The sequence below is a fragment of the Schistocerca serialis genome, chromosome 5, assembly GCF_023864345.2.
Source record: "Schistocerca serialis cubense isolate TAMUIC-IGC-003099 chromosome 5, iqSchSeri2.2, whole genome shotgun sequence".
Lineage (NCBI taxonomy): Eukaryota > Metazoa > Arthropoda > Insecta > Orthoptera > Acrididae > Schistocerca > Schistocerca serialis.
This window is the reverse complement of record NC_064642.1, coordinates 29,348,126-29,368,206: the sequence shown is the minus strand read 5'-3', so window position 1 is coordinate 29,368,206 and position 20,081 is coordinate 29,348,126. Positions and strand designations below refer to the sequence as shown.

Below are 20,081 nucleotides of genomic sequence, written 5' to 3'. Positions count from 1 at the left end.
TGCAATCTCTTCATACTGAATATGGAGGGTCAGCCACCTACGTACTGCGGAGACACCAGTGGTGTAAGCAACATAGACCTTTCCTTAGGAAACGCAAGATCTCCTCCACTAGTCAATACATGAAGGGTATTACATAGAGCCACACACAGCGATCACAATGCAGTCGTCATAACCACGGACAGATATATCAATATATATAACATGGACCACGAACAGCAACATTTACTCATAGGAAGAGCCGACTGGCAAGAAGTTGTTGAGGAGTCGTCGCTACACACTGTTGAAGGCAGTATAGATTACAAAACGCATGTACTGACAGAGGTCCTACAAAGAGCACAGGAGGCAGCTATACCACGGGCAAAAACTGGGTGGGGACAGAAACAACTGTGGTCGACAGAACTGGCAAGACTAAGGAAGTATTCACAGGACAAAAGAAAGTACTACCAACAAGCAAAGACAGATAAGAGTTGATCTCTATCGTGACGCTAAACAGAAATAGCAAAAACAATTAAAGACAACAAGGCAAGACAACTGGACCAATTTTGTAAAAACCCAGCTACAGAACGACATCTGGGGACAACCATTCAAGATAGAAACAGAACGAGTTAAGACACCAATAGTTCTGTCAACACTAAAACAAGCTGACGGCACAATGACCAGAAGATAGAGAAGCACAGCAGAATATCTTCTGAACAGGCTACTCCCAGATGATGACCCCACACAAGACGAGCGACACCACGCTGACCTAAGAGAGAGCATGAGGAAACCATACATCAGTGACAGTGTAACCATGCCATTCCCAAAAGAAGTCGCGACGCAATCAGCAGGCTTAAAAACCGAAAAGCACCCGGACCAGACAAAATACTTTCAGAAACATTAAAACAAACAGTAACACAAATTACACCTTTTCTTACTAACATGTTAAACAAGGCACTACTAACAGGTAGAATTCCAAACCTCTGGAAAACTGCTAATGTAGTAATAATGAGGAAATCACAAGACAAAGAGCCAACAGACCCCAAAACGTAGCGACTGATCTGTCTCTTAAACACTCTCGGCAAGGTAGAGGAAAGGCTCCTGTGTGACCGTTTACAATCGCACAGGCGCGTCCTCGGCTTAACGCCCCCTCAGTTCGGCTTCAGGGAAGGTAGATCATTACAAGACGCCGTCAACCAAGCATTGACAGTTACAAGTAGCATCAGCGACAAATACGCGGCCGCCATTCTAATCGCTATAGCCGGGCTTTTGACAACTTGTGGTGGCCATCCCTCTTCGCCAGGTTAAGGGAAATGAGGCTATCAGCTTCCTCTACAATAGCCTCCTCGATTACTGCAGAGGCAGAGTGGCGGAGTGGAGGGCTGGTAGACGGAAGTGTGTCAAGAGAATAACAAAAGGATTTCCACAGGGCTCGATCCGCGGACCAATATTCTGGGACATCGCAATCGAGCCCTTGCTGAACATCCTGGACAGTGACGATAGGGTAACAGGTGTGATGGCTTACGCAGATGACCTGCTCATAGTGGTGTCAGCCGCCTCGAGAGCAGCACTAGAGACAAAAGGCACGCAACTGCTTCAGAAAACAGTTAGTGCAAAGAAAATAAATTAAAAATAGTTCACAACAAAACTGTATATTTACTGCTGAGAAGGACACTACAGAGGAATCCAATTCTAAAATTAGACAATACAGACATACGGAGGAAGCAAGCCACATGTTGTCTCAGACTGCATCTAGACGAAAAACAAACTTTCAACCACCATATAAAATTGACAATTGGCAAAGCCTCCAAAATTATGCACAAACTAGCAAGACTAAACACAACTCAGTACAAATTACCTATTAAGACGATACGGACCTACCACATTGCGATATCTGAATCCATTGCATGCTTCGCCGCAAGTGCTTGGGCTCACAGACTGAACATACAGACTAACAAGACCATTGTAAGACGAGGTCAACGTAGTGTACTCCTGAGAATAAGCGGAGCCTTTAACACCGTGTCACTGGAGGCACTTTGCGTTGTGATGGGGACCTGCCCTATAGCCATAACAATTCCTTACAGAGCTGCACTTTATTGGCTTAAGAGAGACAGGGTCGATAAAGTCACCACAATTACAGGAACCAACATTATGAACAAAACACAAATGAAACAATGGCAGATTCAAACATGGCAGAGAGAGTGGGATGCATCAGAAAAGGGTCACCGAGAACACTCTTTCTTTCCTGATGCACGCGAAAGACTACAACTGAGACATGTCGACCCGAGCCGGGGGATGGTCCACTTCCTGACATGTCACAACACGTCACAAACAACACAACCATCATAAAACAAACAAACACTGGCACCACATACTTAGACTGTAGTAATAAGGTAATGTGGCTTGGGAGGAGAAGGCTCGAATAACTTTTATTCCGAGGGCTCCTCCTCCCCAATGGCAATCTGCATAGTGTTTAAAGTATACTGCACACAATCAGTAATGTATTGCTTGCCTTATTGTGTGCAGACAGAAGTTCTGTTCAAAGCTATAATCAATGAATTTTATATATCAGAAATGTCTTAAGTTATTTAAGGAATAATGCATTCAAGTAGCAATGAACTATATACTATTTCAACTAAGAAGCTACAAATGTAAGTGAATTTCTCATGTGAAGCTAAAATTCATGTATTCCATCTACGAAGTGCTAATCAGCATTTGATCGGTATAATCTGTGTAAACATACATTAGCACAAACGATTTCAGATGAGAATAGCTCAAGGTTGTACCGAGACCTTCTCATCTGAAATAGATAGAAATAGGCCATTACTAACCAACATGCTACTTAGACTGTATTACTCATCGAAATATAGCATATCACTTCCCTCTCTATATTACAAATTATTCTTAACCATGCTCACTGTGTTATATTTTCTTTTTCTTTATTTTTCTTTGACACTTGCATTGTATAAATTATATTCTCATCAACTATGTAGTAACAAATTATATGTAACCTTGAGAAGTCTCTGCTATTGGATTCAGAAGCATACGACCCACCTTACATTTCAAGGCGGTGGGTTACTCTGTAGTGTTAATGAAATAAATAAATAAAAAGCACAGTATTCTATTGTGATTCGAGTTGTATCCGTTTTGCAGGCTACCTGCAGCAGGACGACGGGCGGCGGGCTGTCGCCGCCGCTCTTCATGGCGTCGCGGAAGAAGCTGGCGCCGGCGGCGAGCGCCTGGCCGCGGCGCTGGGCGGGCAGCCCGCCGAGCACCAGCACGGCGCCTGGTGGCGGCGCCAGAACCACGTCGTCCCGCAGCTCGCGGCGCCGCTCTAGCGGCCGCTCCACGAAGTAGCGCGGCGCGTCGCGCAGGGCGGCGCCCACCGCCGGCGGGCCGCCGCTCAGCAGGCGCAGCACCTGCAGCCCGCCGAGCAGCTGCGCCGCGCGCCGCACCCGCTCCGGCCCGTCGCCCTGGTCACAGAGGCGCGCCGTGAGTACAGGCAGCAAGACCAGGCACAGCAGTCGCCAGGCGCAGATCCGCAAGGGAAGGAGGCGGAGAGGGGGCGTGTTCCATGACCATTTCCCCAACCTCCAAAGAAATCATTTCAGTAGAAGCTCTTCAGTGTGTGTGTGTATATATACAGGGTGGTCCATTGATAGTGACCGGGCCAAATATCTCACGAAATAAGCGTCAAACGAAAAAACTACAAAGAACGAAACCCGTCTAGCTTGAAGGGGGAAACCAGATGGCGCTATGGTTGGCTCGCTAGATCGCGCTGGCATAGGTCAAACGGATATCAACTTCCTTTTTATAAATAGGAACCCCAATTTTTTATTACATATTCGTGTAGTGCGCAAAGAAATATGAATGTTTTAGTTGGACCACTTTTCTCGCTTTGTGATAGATGGCGGTGTAATAGCGACAAACATATGGCTCACAATTTTAGACGAACAGTTGGTAACAGGTAGGTTTTTTAAATTAAAATAAGGAATGTAGGTACGTTTGAACATTTCATTTTGGTTCTTCCAATGTGTAGGGCCCCAATGAGCATGCAGAATTGCCACAACACGACATGGTAAAGACTCGACTAATGTCTGAAGTAGTGCTGCAGGGAATTGACACCATGAATCCTGCAGGGATGTCCATAAATCCGTAACAATATGAGAGGCTGGAGATCTCTTCTGAACAGCATGCTGCAAGGCATCCTAGGTATGTTCAATGTTCAAGTCAGGGGAGTTTGGTAGCCAGCATAAGTGTTACAACTCAGAGGCGTGTTCCTGGAGACACTCTGTAGCAATTCTGGATGATGGATGCAGGTGATCAGACAGGATGCTTATGTACGTGTCACCTGTCAGAGCCTTATCTAGACGTATCAGAGGTCCCATATCACTCCAACTGCACAGGCCCCTCTCCATTACAGAGCCTCCAGCAGCTTGAACCGTCCCCTGCTTACATGCAGCGTCCTTTGATTCGTGGGGCTGTCTCCATTACTGTACACGTCCATCTGCTCGACACAATTTCGAATGAGACTCGTCCAACCAGGCAACATGTTTCCAGTCATCAACAGTCCAATGTCGGTGTTGACAGACCCAGGTGAGGCATAAAGCTTTGTGTTGTCCAGCCATGAAGAGCACACATGTGAGCCTTTGGCTCCAAAAGCCCATATCGATGATGTTTCTTTAAATGCTTCACACGCTGACACTTTTTGATGGCTATAAAATGGCTCTGAGCACTATGCGACTTAACTTCTGAGGTCATCAGTCCCTTAGAACTAATTAAACCTAACTAACCTAAGGACATCACACACATCCATGCCCGAGGCAGGATTTGAACCTGCGACCGCAGTGGTCACTCGGTTCCACACTGTAGCACCTAGAACCATACGGCAACTCCAGCCAGCTGACACTTTTTGATGGCCTGGCATTGAAATCTGCAGCAATTTGCAGAAGGGTTGCACTTCTGTCAAGCTGAACGATTCTCTTCAGTCATTGTTAGTACCGTTCTTGCAGGATCTTTTTCCGGCTGTAGTGATGCCAGAGATTTGATGTTTTACCGGATTCCTGATATTCATGGTACACTTGTGAAATGGTCATATGGGAAAGTCCTTCATCACTACCTTGGAGATGTTGTGTCACGTCGCCCATTCTCTGACTATAATACCTCATTCAAACTCACTTAAATCTTGATAACCTGCCATTGCAGGAGCAGTAAGCAATCTAAAAAGAACACCAGACACTTGTTGTCTTATACAAATGTTGCCAGCAACAGTGCCATAATTTGACTGTTTACATATCTTTGTATTTGAATACGCATGTCTACACTCTTTTCTTTGGCACTTAAGTTTATAACTTTCAAGCTGTGTTGTCACACAGAGACGTGTTACCACACTGATGTTGGTAAAGCAAATTGATGTGTCAGACATTAGCGAGGGCTCGCTGCTGTCCACAACGAAGCATGGGAGCCGCCCCTGAAGAGCACACATCCTCTATCAGCTCTGCAGTGCCTTCATACTGGTCAGTACACGATGATTTTTTCCATCATGCACAAATTGGCGATTGAGCGATGAGAGGATACAGAACAAAAAAGGTCGAATGAACTTATGTCTAGAAATGCTTGATTTTCATGCTAGAGACCATTTACTCAGTCATACATTGTTACACAGACTGCAGTCTAATACGCACTGTGCCATGCAGCCAAAGTTACATGATATGTTGAAAATAGTTTCCATGTGCCTCAACACATATTGAGTCTCACACGCTTGCAATGGCCAGGCTGCATCCGAACAGTATCAAAGGCAGCATGAATATGCTGCAACGGTATCTCCACATCAGGAATGGGCTCTGCATACACAGTACTCGTCAGATGGCCCCATAACGAGAAATCGCACGAGTTGAGATCCAGTGAACAAGCAGGTCATGCAACTGTACACCCATGCCCGATCTATCGATCAGGAAAGACACAACTGAGATGTGTCCAGATGTTAAGGGTGACGTAGGCTGGAGCACAATCATGTAGCATCCACATAACTCTTCGAATTATTAGTGGCATTTCTTCCAACAGGGGAGGCAAAGTCGCCCGCAAGAAACTCCAATAGTTCTGACCTGTTAGGCGACGAGGAAGGAAGACTGGTCCCAAAATATGGTCGTCAACTATCCCGCCCCATACATTCCGGCTGCAGCAATGCTGATGATTTGCTGTCACCATACCATGGAGGTTCTGCATACTATCAGATGATTGTTATGAAAGTTGAAGATACCAATCTGCATAAAAGTGGCCTCATCTGTGAATAGGATGGATGAAACAGATCCTGGAATTGTGGTTTCCTGGTGAAGAGACCAGGGCCAAAACTGTTCCTGATGTGAAAAGTCTGTCGCTAGTAAGCCCTGAACACGCTGTAAGTGATAAGGGTAGTAACAATTGTCATGGAGAATGTTCCACACGGTCGTCTGGCTTACCCTGTACTGGTGGGCCATCTGCCTGGTATTGAAACGGTGGTCGCCTTCCACAGTGCTAATCACATTTTCCTCCAAGTCTCGTGTCCAAACATTTCGGATAGATTCTTCATGATTTCCCGCTTCCTGAAACGACCCTGCCTCAGACAAACGGCGAAGCACTCTTGCCAACACTGAATGCTGTGGTTGTTGATAGTGGGGATAGGTCTCCTGATTCAACCTTGCCGCCTGCCGCCCATTGCCATTTGTCTTTCTGTAAGTAAACACCACGTCAGCAACTTCTCGATTCGAATATGGAACTGTTGTGTGCAACACTGCATCACATCCACTACAAGGTGAGTCGGCAAGAGAAGTGAATTGGATACAACATTACTAATTACTAAAATGGTTCAAATGGCTCTGAGCACTATGGGACTTAACATCTAAGGTCACCTAACTAACCTAAGGACATCACACACATCCATGCCCGAAGCAGGATTCGAACCTGCGACTGAAGCGCTTAGAACCGCACGGCCACACCGGCTGGCTACTAATTACTATGACAGAAGAGTGCACGGGGGCATGACGTATGAGGAACAGCACCACCCTCTAGGAGGGACCTGTGCTTACTGTAACTGTGGCTGCATGATGCAATGCATATCAGACCTCAGTCTCTGTAACAAAGTATGATTGTATAAATAGTCTGTAGCATGGAAACCATGCATTTCTAGACATAAGTTTATTAGACCTATTTTGTCCTGCATCCTTTCTTCGATTAGTCCGTTGAGTTTGTACACGGTGGTAAAATATCCCGTGTGTAGTGTGTAGTGTATAGTGCATAGTATCTTGTTGGGATGTATGAAGCCAACTATTGTCGATAAAATCTACCAGATAGTTGGAATAGCTCCCCCCACTATTAGGAGGGCTGTTGCTGTTGATGCAGAGAGAGCAAAGCAAACTTATGATCCCTAACATCCACTGCATGATCATCAGGCTGTAGTCCATCGACTGAAGTCGAGAGAGCTTCATCGCCAGGACTCAACCACTGGAGGGAACATCAGAGTCTAACCGCATCACCAGATGGAAGAGCAAGCTACCACCTGATAACCCTGTAAAGGAACAGCTAGCTCCAGGAAATGACTTGCCATACTATATTTGGAGATCACTGAATTGTCTTGGATGGGCGTTCCTCTTTGCAAGACCAACATGCGAAAATGGGGCATTCTTCCAGCAGATGGAGATACATCCAACGAATGTGGAACAACACAAGACCCAGCCCACCTGCTAACTTGTCCTCAACTTGAACAACCCTTCACAACACAGGACCTGATTGAGGGAAACAACAAGGCCATCGGAGTTGCTACCTTCTGGAAATGCTGACCGGACACAGAAATGAATGAATGATACCAAAAGTCACACAGTCTCTGACCTCGTTTGAAGGAGTCAACATCGCAGTACAGGACCAACATGATAGTTAAAAAGCTTCTTATCGACTTGTTCATTTAAATGTGGAACATGGTACTGCACGAGGCATGCTTTAACAGTCAAAACTAGTTGTAACTTATGAAGCAATCCTGTGGCAGAAATCTGCAGCATTCATTAATGAAATAAAGTGAACTAATATTTCATGTGTTCTATTTATTTTCTTTTATTTATTTACACGTCAAGTTCCGTAGGAACAAATTGAGGAGCAAATCTTCAAGGTCATGGAACATGTCAGTACATGAATTTACAACATATAGTAATAACGGATGAAAACAAATGTTCATGAACGTGAAAAAAAGTCAGTCCATAACTTTAAGTAAACGCTATCAGCAATACAATCCGAATCAACTTAATTTTTCAAGGAACTCCTCGACAGAATAGAAGGAGTGACCCATGAGGAAACTCTTCAGTTTCGATTTGAAAGCGCGTGGATTACTGCAAAGATTTTTGAATTCGAGTGGCAGCTTATTGAAAATGGATGCAGCAGTATACTGCACACCTTTTTGCACAAGAGTTAAGGAAGTCCGATCCAAATGGAGGTTTGATTTATGCCGAGTATTAACCGAGTGAAAGCTGCTTATTCTTGGAAACAAACTACACTCCTGGAAATTGAAATAAGAACACCATGAATTCATTGTCCCAGGAAGGGGAAACTTTATTGACACATTCCTGGGGTCAGATGCATCACATGATCACACTGACAGAACCACAGGCACATAGACACAGGCAACAGAGCATGCACAATGTCAGCACTAGTACAGTGTATATCCACCTTTCGCAGCAATGCAGGCTGCTATTCTCCCATGGAGACGATCGTAGAGATGCTGGATGTAGTCCTGTGGAACGGCTTGCCATGCCATTTCCACCTGGCGCCTCAGTTGGACCAGCGTTCGTGCTGGACGTGCAGACCGCGTGAGTCGACGCCTCATCCAGTCCCAAACATGCTCAATGGAGGACAGATCCGGAGATCTTGCTGGCCAGGGTAGTTGACTTACACCTTCTAGAGCACGTTGGGTGGCACGGGATACATGCGGACGTGCATTGTCCTGTTGGAACAGCAAGTTCCCTTGCCGGTCTAGGAATGGTAGAACGATGGGTTCGATGACGGTTTGGATGTACCGTGCACTATTCAGTGTCCCCTCGACCATCACCAGTGGTGTACGGCCAGTGTAGGAGATCGCTCCCCACACCATGATGCTGGGTGTTGGCCCTGTGTGCCTCGGTCGTATGCAGTCCTGATTGTGGCGCTCACCTGCACGGCGCCAAACACGCATACGACCATCATTGGCACCAAGGCAGAAGCGACTCTCATCGCTGAAGACGACACGTCTCCATTCGTCCCTCCATTCACGCCTGTTGCGACACCACTGGAGGCGGGCTGCACGATGTTGGGGCGTGAGCGGAAGACGGCCTAACGGTGTGCGGGACCGTAGCCCAGCTTCATGGAGACGGTTGCGAATGGTGCTCGCCGATACCCCAGGAGCAACAGTGTCCCTAATTTGCTGGGAAGTGGCGGTGCGGTCCCCTACGGCACTGCGTAGGATCCTACGGTCTTGGCGTGCATCCGTGCGTCGCTGCGGTCCGGTCTCAGGTCGACGGGCACGTGCACCTTCCGCCGACCATTGGCGACAACATCGATGTACTGTGGAGACCTCACGCCCCACGTGTTCAGCAATTCGGCGGTACGTCCACCCAGCCTCCCGCATGCCCACTATACGCCCTCGCTCAAAGTCCGTCAACTGCACATACGGTTCACGTCCACGCTGTCGCGGCATGCTACCAGTGTTAAAGACTGCGATGGAGCTCCGTATGCCACGGCAAACTGGCTGACACTGACGGCGGCGGTGCACAAATGCTGCGCAGCTAGCGCCATTCGACGGCCAACGACGCGGTTCCTGGTGTGTCCGCTGTGGCGTGCGTGTGATCATTGCTTGTACAGCCCTCTCGCAGTGTCCGGAGCAAGTATGGTGGGTCTGACACACCGGTGTCAATGTGTTCTTTTTTCCATTTCCAGGAGTGTAATATTGGTAACAAGAAACGACAATAAGGTATATACATATTGAGAGGCGAATGTCAAAATACCCAGACTCGTGAACAGAGGTCGACAAGAGGATTGTGAACTCACACCACTTATTGCCCGAACCGCCCGTTTCTGAGCCAGAAATATCCTTCTAGAATGGGAAGAGTTACCCCGAAACATAATACCATACGACATAAGTGAATGAAAATAAGCAAAGTAGACTAGACGAAGTATCACTCACTTTTGATACTGTTCGAATATTGAAAATTGCAGTATTAAGTCTTTGAACAAGATCCTGAATGTGGGCTTTCCACGACAGCTTACTATCTATCTGAACACCTAGAAATTTGAACTGTTCGGTTTCACTGATCATATGCCCATTCTGTGAGATTAAAACGTCAGGTTTTGTTGAATTGTGTGTTAGAAACTGTAAAAAGTGAGTCTTACTGCGATTTAACGTTAGTTTATTTTCTACAAGTCATGAACTGAGGTCATGTACTGCACTATTTGAAACTGAGCAGCCAATGTTGCACAAAACATCCTGTACTACCAAGCTAGTGTTACCAGCAAACAGAAATATTTTAGAGTTACCCGTAATACTAGAGGGCATATCATTTGTATAAATAAGGAACAGGAGCGGCCCCAACACTGATCCCTGGGGCACCCCCCACTTACCCCACTCAGATCCCACATCACAGCCGTTATCAACATTGTGAATAATGACTTTTTGCTGCCTGTTGCTAAAGTAAGAGGTGAACCAATTGTGAGCTGCTCTCTTTATTCCGTAATGGTCCAACTTCTGGAGCAATATTGTGAGATCAACACAGTCAAATGCCTTTGTTAGATCAAAAAATACGCCAAGCGTTCGAAACTTTTTGTTTAGCGCATCCAGTACCTCACAGAGAAAAGAGAATATAGCATTTTCAGTTGTCAAACGACTTCTAAAGCCGAACTGTACATTTGATAGCAAATCGAGTGATATAAAATGATCAATTAACCTTACATACACAGCCTTTTCGATAACTTTTGCAAACACTGATGGCATAGAAATAGGTCTAAAATTATCTACATTATCCCTTTCTCCCTTTTTATAAACGGCTTTACTACTGAGTACTTTAATCGCTTAGGAAACTGACCATTCCTAAAGGAAAAATTACAAATATGGCTAAATACAGGGCTAACGTGTGCAGCACAGTACTTTAATATTCTGATAGACACTCCATCATAACCATGAGAGTCCTTAGTCTTCAGTGATTTAATTATTGACGCAATCTCCCTCTTGTCTGTATCACAGAGGAGTATTTCAGACGTCAATCTCGGAAAGGCATTTTCTAAGAAATTTATATGATTTTCTGTACAAACTAAATTTTTATTTAATTCACCAGCAATGCTCAGAAAATGATTGTTAAATACTGTACATATATCTGATTTATCAGTAACAGAAATATTATTACTGCAAACTGACTTTATATAATCGACCTTGTGCTGCTGACCAGATACTTCTTTCACAACTGACCATATGGCTTTAATTTTATCCTGTGAATTAGCTATTCTATTTGCATACCACATTCTAGTTTAATGTGCCACCACACCGAGAAAACAGAGAATCCACAGTTGTGGCCAGACGATTTTAATTGTGTCTGGTCTCAGTACGAGCTGAACAGATAAATTTTAGAGAGGAAAACCGAGACACTGGGATGTGCACGGAATTCTGAAATTTACAAGCTACAAATAATGCAGACTAAGTTACTTTTCAGTTGCTTGAATGAGCGACTAACCACGTGGAGGAGACTGCAGCCTGGTCAGTAATACTCCAGCCAGGTAGAGGTGCACTTCCACACACTTGCCGCACTGTCAACAATGTACCCGACACTGATGGTAAGTCCACAGGTAGAACTGGCAAAACTCCAGGAAACAGTAAGGGAAGACAGAAAGGGAAAGAAAAGACTTAACTGCGAAAAGTACAGGGTGTTTGAGGATAGTGTACTGAACACAGTACTTCAGTATTTAATTCATTTGCAGACTAATAACTGTAGCTCTAGAGCCAACAGCCTGGCCGCAGTTGTAACACCGGTTTCCATTAGGTCACCAAAGTTAAGGGCTGTTCATCTCGGCTAGCACTTGGATGGGTGACCTGTGACCCTCTGGGTCTGCTGAGCGCTATTCACAACCGGAGTCCAGTGAGCCTTTGTGAGGCTAGTTGAGCAGGTACTTGGCTGAGAAGTAGCAGCTCCCTCTACATCTGCATCGGCTGAGCATGACACGAAGGCCAAACTATACCGTTGGGCCTTCCGAGGCCTGTCCAGATGGAATTTTTAGTTTACTTTTAATTATAGCTATCAACAGTAACATGTTTTTAGATTCTTTAGTACCTCCAACTGTGCATGACAGAAGCAAGCGGTTGAAGTTGATTTTGCCCTCGGGAGAAGGTCGAGTATTGAAGTGTGGACGCTAGATGGAAAACAGATACTCTATACTGCCAGGTGTAGGCAAATTTGCAGCACAGATATGTCCGAGGAGAAAATATCTGAGAATAGATTATGTGATGTGTTTGTGCAAAGACTCTTAGGCGCAGATAGGACAGAACTAACACACTGAAAGTGTTACATATAAAGGTACCAGTTATCACTATATCTGTGCCTATGGCCATAACATCATTTACAACAGAAATGCTTCTTCGCGAATGCATGTGGTGACCACTGAAAGAAATAGAATGTCACTCATTTACACGCAGACCGATGTTGACAACTGTGTAGATCACAGACTTTTTCAGGGCAATTCACACTGATGTTGGCAAGACCAAGACAATCTTTACACCGATCTCGTACAAAGAAGCAGCATTTTATAGCAATTAAATATACAGTACATCACAGATTCTTACAGCTGGGGAACTAGAAATTGAATGACCACCATCATGGGTCGATTACATGTGTATTAACCTAGGCCATAAACTTGATATGCAGATCTATGAGTGAAGTTTAGAAACCACCAATGTCCTGTGGAAGTACTGTATTGGGCTATTAAACGGGTATGTCAGTACTACTACATAATTCTTGGCGAAAGCTATGAAAGCATACACATTACGAAACTACTATGAACAACTTTTATTAAAATTCCCAATGCGGTGATCGTTAGACAAACCTATTCATGTTCAAATTTTGTGCGTGGTACATGAGATCGTGGGAGACATTGGACTCCGTGTCTTCATGTTGCTATCACATGAAGAAGGTAACTTTAGAGCTAAAAGACGTCCTGCTCCCGAGCCATAAAGACGTTAAGATGGATGGGAGGTACAGTCACACCTTATGATTGGCAGTGCAGACTATGTTTTAGTCATGGAGGCACACCACACAGGCTATGAAACTGCCGGAGACTTTGCGGTCACCGCCTTGTCTCTCACCCGCATAACTCAGGCAACTAGCTCACTCGGTTTGTGTGTATGTTGTCACTGATGCAGCAGTCTGCCGCCATGCTACGTAACAGTTCATCTTCACTTCTGTTATCTTCGAGACAGACTTGCAGAGTCCAACCATTCTCTGATTCCACTGCGCGCGACGTAAGGCATCGGCCGATGTCGGAGTGGACGCCACGCACACCTGGTGTCGAAACTAGGACCTGCTGACCAACTGTGTGCGGCTGAGACGTTGGTAGGGTCTGTGCTGCCAAGTGCAACGAATTCCTAGAACTCTCACAGCTACTAAACGACTGCCATCTCTCAGCCCTGTTTTCTCCCCATTTCTCTTGAAATTCGAACGATTTGATTTTTTCTTGCGGAAGTACGGTAGGTAATTCGGTAGCTGCCATATTTTCGCTTCTTTTACTACATCCTGTGGGCTGGAGTGAGCGAACATTCTACACCTCCAATACGTTTTCTGTTCTAGCAATCTTCCGTGCGTGCCAGGGCTGACTCCACTAATAACCCAATGGCTTGGATTAGTGATCGCCAAAACTGGAAAGACTGCTTCAGCTTTCATACGAAACAGAGGTTACAAGTAAATCAAGTAAAACTTCTGTTTTTTCCTGGCTGTGACCGTCCCGGCTATTCCATTTCATTCGCACGACAGTTTTCGGCAGAAACAGCTGCTGTAAGACAAGAAGTCCTGTTCTCTCCAGGCAAGACATCACTTATCGCCAAGAATGGGAGGAATGAATCGACAGTCGGAGAAAGACAACAGCCCAAGATTTACAGTCGCAGTGGTTCATAAAATACTGATAAATGCGAGTGCACATTTCGATTTTATATTGCGTAAACTACGAAGTCGTCAAACTTGCCGGAGTTTATTACTGTTATAAGTCTTAATTTAGTTTCGTGATGGCCGGCCTTTGTGGCCGAGCGGTTCTAGGCGCTTCAGTCTGGAACCGCGTGAGCGCTACGGACGCAGGTTCGAATCCTGCCTCGGGCATGGATGTGTGTGATGTCCTTAGGTTAGTTAGGTTTAGGTAGTTCTAAGTTCTAGGGAACTGATGACCTCAGCAGTTAAGTCCCATAGTGCTCAGAGTCATTTGTAATTTCTTCTGCGTTATGCTAAGACAACGTACTGAGCAATGGTGCTACAAATTGTTGTTATTCTATTAAACATTATATACATTTTATTGTAATTGTTATTAAAATCATAGGTACCTGTGGGACGGTAAAACAGTGGATACTGTAAGTTGTGTTATATCCCCACAGCAAAGGCTTCTGGCTGCACCCTGGCAGAAGCCAACTAAGAATTACAAATAAGGTCGCGAAAACACAGCGACTCAATCCATAACATGTTGGTATTAACTTAGATGAGATATGGTAAAACGTCTTTCTCAAAAAGCTTCCGTCTGTTTTCATGTACAGAAAAGGAGGGGTCTGCACGGTTATAATGACACAGCAATTTCTCACTACTAGCACATAAATTATTCTTCTTTCTCAGTTTATTGTACACTTGCAATGAATCATCTTATTACACAGGCTGCGACATTGTCGCGAAAAAACTTAACTTTTTGTTAACAGATTACCGGTTTCAGTCTTTAATGACCATCATCAGATCTGTTTCATAAAAACAAAGTCCTAATGTACTGCAGCCATAGTGGCAAGATCAAATGTTAAATGCCACTATGGCTGCAGTACATTAGGACTTTGTTTTTATGAAACAGATCTGATGATGGTCATTAAAGACCGAAACCGGTAATCTGTTAACAAAAAGTTGTGACCATAGACGCAAATTAAAGGAAACTCATCTTATTACACTTGTGCCAACCATCTCAGTACACAGTTCCGAAAAAATATTAGTACACCTGGAGACACGACGTCGCTTTCGATCTGATGACGCCAGATGCCACCTGTTGGATTTTAGACGAACTTATAATGATTTCAACGTCTTCCGCCAGCAGATAGCGTAGTGGTAAAGCTACCAGAGCGCCATCGGCGCCCACCCTTTAATAGCGAGCTTACAGCCAGAAGGCTTCCCCCCCCCCCCTCTGGACTCCCTCTCTTCCTCCCTCTCCTCCTTCCCTTCTTCTTCCTTTTTCCCTGCCGAACACCTTCTTTCTCCTTTTCACCCCACCCCCCTCCCGAGCTCCCAGCTTCTTTCCTTCTCCCCTCCACTGCCCCCCCTAACCTCCTCCTGGTTTCCCCCTACCGCCTCTCCCCCCTTTTTTTCACCCCCCCCCCTCCTCCATTCACCCGACGGTAGGTCCCCTTCGGTGCAGTGATTTTTAACGTTTTCGCTGTGGTGTCAGTGTTACTCCAGTGCCGTGTGCAGTGCTACGTTCCACCAGCACCAACAGTGTCACCAGCATCATTCAACTGTGTTCCCACTGTGGTGTTTCTTTGTTTTCATGTCAACTCACAGTGCTCATTCTCCGCATGTGTGTGTGGCTCGTGTCTATATTGTTTTTAAATCTACCATTTATACTAATCTATTTTTGTTCTTGTTTATTCATCACTTTATACCATTCTATGTTGTGTGTTATTTTCCCATTTGACTACGTTTTTTCTTTAACTCTCTTGGCTGAAGAGTGGCGTACTGTGCTGCTGCCAGCCCGCCCCTTTTTGGGGAGTGAGGTAACAATAAAGAAAAAAAAACCAGAAGGTTCAGTGTGATGCAGACATCTGAACTAAGCAGGCAACCATGCCATGGAGGATGTACTCGTGCTTCGTACAGCCAAGTGAGCGAGTTTGAAAGGTTTCAGTTTCTGGCCGTACAAGTGGCGGAATGGTCCTTCTGGAGCACTGTAACAGACATTGGACGTCCTGCGTCAGTTGTGCCATGATGCTGGTATCAGTGGTCACGTCAACATTCTCACACACGTAGACGAGGTTCTGGACGTCCACACAGTACAGATGGTCACCAGGATCGTCGTATTGTAAGGGCTGCAGTGGCAGATTGTACAGCTACCACGTCACAGATACGAGGGCTTTTGAGCCCAGACGTGTCAACACGAACTGTTGCTAACTGGTTACTGTAAGCGATGACCCGGGCATGCAAAACTCTAGCCCATCTTCCACTGACGCTACAGCATCGACGTGCATGTGTCAACCGGTGCCGTCAGAGAATGACTTGGAAGATGCAATGGCACGCCGTTGCCTTCAGGGAGTAAAGCAGACTCTGCCTGCTCGCAAGTGGTGGTCATCTGCGCCTCTGACGTAGAGCTTCTCTCTCACAGAGTGTATTCGTCCAAGACACAGTGGCCCCACTCCAGGCCTTATGGTTTGGAGTGCGATAGACTTCAACCCCCGTTCACCTTTGGCGTTTCTGGAGGAGATAGTACCCAGCATTAAGTACATGCAGAATGTTGTTAGACCCGTTCTTTTGCCTTTCTTTTACCAGGAAGGTGAGGTGTTGCTCCAAAAGAATACTGCTCGCCCACACACTGACCCTGAGACTCAAAGTGCTCTGCAAGATGTGCAGCAACTTCCCTGGCCAGCATGAGCTCCGGACTTGTCTCCAATCCAGCACGTGTGGCATGTGATGGGACACGTTCACGAACAGGTCGAGCAGGCGAGACATAACGTAGCCCAGGACAGTATTCGACACATCTACAGTCGACTGGATGGCACAGTCAGCGTAATTTTTTTTCCAGCAATGTACGGTCGGAATTCACAACTAAGTGCCACTTGTGGCTGGGGTGTGAACTAACCAAAGTTGAACCCTGTGGGACCATCTTCGTGATTTCTCTCCAGTCACTAAAATTTTCTTTCGTTTCAGCATTGTTTGATTTGTTCAACACAACTTCTTGCATTCTGTTTATTAGGAACGATTGAAGCCTGATGTTCGTAACGCCATCAGTTTCATTAAACTTATTTTTTTAAAGAAGATAACACGATCTACACAGTTAAAAGCCTCGGAAAGATGACCAAAAATAGCAACTGGCGGTATGTTATTAGTTAAAGCCTATAATACACTCCTGGAAATGGAAAAAAGAACACATTGACACCGGTGTGTCAGACCCACCATACTTGCTCCGGACACTGCGAGAGGGCTGTACAAGCAATGATCACACGCACGGCACAGCGGACACACCAGGAACCGCGGTGTTGGCCGTCGAATGGCGCTAGCTGCGCAGCATTTGTGCACCGCCGCCGTCAGTGTCAGCCAGTTTGCCGTGGCACACGGAGCTCCATCGCAGTCTTTAACACTGGTAGCATGCCGCGACAGCGTGGACGTGAACCGTATGTGCAGTTGACGGACTTTGAGCGAGGGCGTATAGTGGGCATGCGGGAGGCCGGGTGGACGTACCGCCGAATTGCTCAACACGTGGGGCGTGAGGTCTCCACAGTACATCGATGTTGTCGCCAGTGGTCGGCGGAAGGTGCACGTGCCCGTCGACCTGGGACCGGACCGCAGCGACGCACGGATGCACGCCAAGACCGTAGGATCCAACGCAGTGCCGTAGGGGACCGCACCGCCACTTCCCAGCAAATTAGGGACACTGTTGCTCCTGGGATATCGGCGAGGACCATTCGCAACCGTCTCCATGAAGCTGGGCTACGGTCCCGCACACCGTTAGGCCGTCTTCCGCTCACGCCCCAACATCGTGCAGCTCGCCTCCAGTGGTGTCGCGACAGGCGTGAATGGAGGGACGAATGGAGACGTGTCGTCTTCAGCGATGAGAGTCACTTCTGCCTTGGTGCCAATGATGGTCGTATGCGTGTTTGGCGCCGTGCAGGTGAGCGCCACAATCAGGACTGCATACGACCGAGGCACACAGGGCCAACACCCGGCATCATGGTGTGGGGAGCGATCTCCTACACTGGCCGTACAGCACTGGTGATCGTCGAGGGGACACTGAATAGTGCACGGTACATCCAAACCGTCATCGAACCCATCGTTCTACCATTCCTAGACCGGCAAGGGAACTTGCTGTTCCAACAGGACAATGCACGTCCGCATGTATCCCGTGCCACCCAACGTGCTCTAGAATGTGTAAGTCAACTACCCTGGCCAGCAAGATCTCCGGATCTGTCCCCCATTGAGCATGTTTGTGACTGGATGAAGCGTCGTCTCACGCGGTCTGCACGTCCAGCACGAACGCTGGTCCAACTGAGGCGCCAGGTGGAAATGGCGTGGCAAGCCGTTCCACAGGACTACATCCAGCATCTCTACGATCGTCTCCATGGGAGAATAGCAGCCTGCATTGCTGCGAAAGGTGGATATACACTGTACTAGTGCCGACATCGTGCATGCTCTGTTGCCTGTGTCTATGTGCCTGTGGTTCTGTCAGTGTGATCATGTGATGTATCTGACCCCAGGAATGTGTCAATAAAGTTTCCCCTTCCTGGGACAATGAATTCACGGTGTTCTTATTTCAATTTCCAGGAGTGTATTTAGTGCATGAATGTAGGAAGGACATTCCACTAGTCATAGCAGCTATGGTACATTTCGATAATGTGAAAAGATGCGAAATTCCACAATGTGCACTGAACAGGTAGGGCAGTGTGTATGTGAATGCCAACGTAAGTTAGAGTTCTAGTGCATGAGGACATGGCAAAGGATGGAAAGAAATTCGCACGTTGGAAGTGTGTGTAAATTTACTGTGCACCAGTACAAATGCAACAAAAATGAATCAAAATCAGCTACTGTCCTTCAAAACGGTCCCCCAATGCACCCACAAGGCGTTGCCAACGAAGTGTAAGGCGTTGAATGCCGTTGGCAATGCCATCAATGTGTGCCACATGGGGCCGAAATGCCATGAGGATGTCCGCCCTGTTTGCAAAGTGCCTCCCAAGCTATGGTTTCTTCAGTTGTGTAATAATGAGGTCGAAGGCACATGGACTTAGGTATGGTGATTAGGGTGGGTGGGGGCGTGGATTTCCCACCGCTGTACACAACTACTGACGACGCCTGCACTGTGGACTGTAGCGTTATCAGGGAGAATGCCTGCTGCATCCAACAGTGGCGGACGTTTCTGCCGAAGCGTGCGTAGCAGAAGGTACAGCAGAAAGTTGCGGCAGTACTTGACACTGACATTGGCCTCGTCATACGCCAGAATCTGCAGGACCTTCGTGGGTGACGTTCTGTCACCCACAGCTGCTCGTCGTTCCACGTTACACTGAGTAGCATTTCGGCCAGCGAGAAAGGTCATTTTCACGCGTGCTCGATATTCCACTATGTTTATATCCACCTTGTAGTACGGCGAAGCTCACACTGAATGTTTCAGGCGCTGGTACCGAACCATCATCGTATGTGGTCGCAATCAGTCGGTTGATTTCGATACTGTTCGACGAGCGCTTTCGAATTTATTTACTGCAGATACGGTGATGCCACGTGTTCCCACGATATACCATAGTTGCCATGACTTATGGAATGACGCTCGTGTAAATATCGTTCTCAGTCGAGCAACCCTTCTGGAATCCAAACTGTGACGTGCTAAGTAAATTTAAATGTGGGAGTAATCTTGAGTGCATTATTTTGTCCAATATTTTGGAAAAAGACATCAATAAGGAAATTCGACGACAATTATGCAAATCTCTGTTACGGAATTTTTTATAAACAGGTTTAAACATGGCCTATTTTAATTCGCACTATGTACATTTAGCATTTGCGCAAGACTGTGGCGTCTCGCTCCAAATTCCGTTTAACGTATGAAGAATGGGGCGTCGCATACATAATGGTTCGCACCGTCAAGATCGAAAACGAACTTCTTGTGAGTTACAAACCGAGCAGGTTGTTCAGCTAGGTCTCCACTCTTAA

At 46.3% G+C, this 20,081-nt stretch overlaps 1 protein-coding gene across 1 annotated transcript in view; it reads right to left on the bottom strand.

The window, feature by feature from the left end:
• LOC126481724 (uncharacterized) overlaps nt 1–20,081 on the bottom strand; it is a 414,263-nt gene that overhangs the window by 191,858 nt on the left and 202,324 nt on the right. The window contains exon 9 of the mRNA XM_050105677.1: nt 3,135–3,449. Coding sequence (XP_049961634.1) covers nt 3,135–3,449 — 315 coding nt within the window. The remainder of the gene's footprint in view (nt 1–3,134; nt 3,450–20,081) is intronic.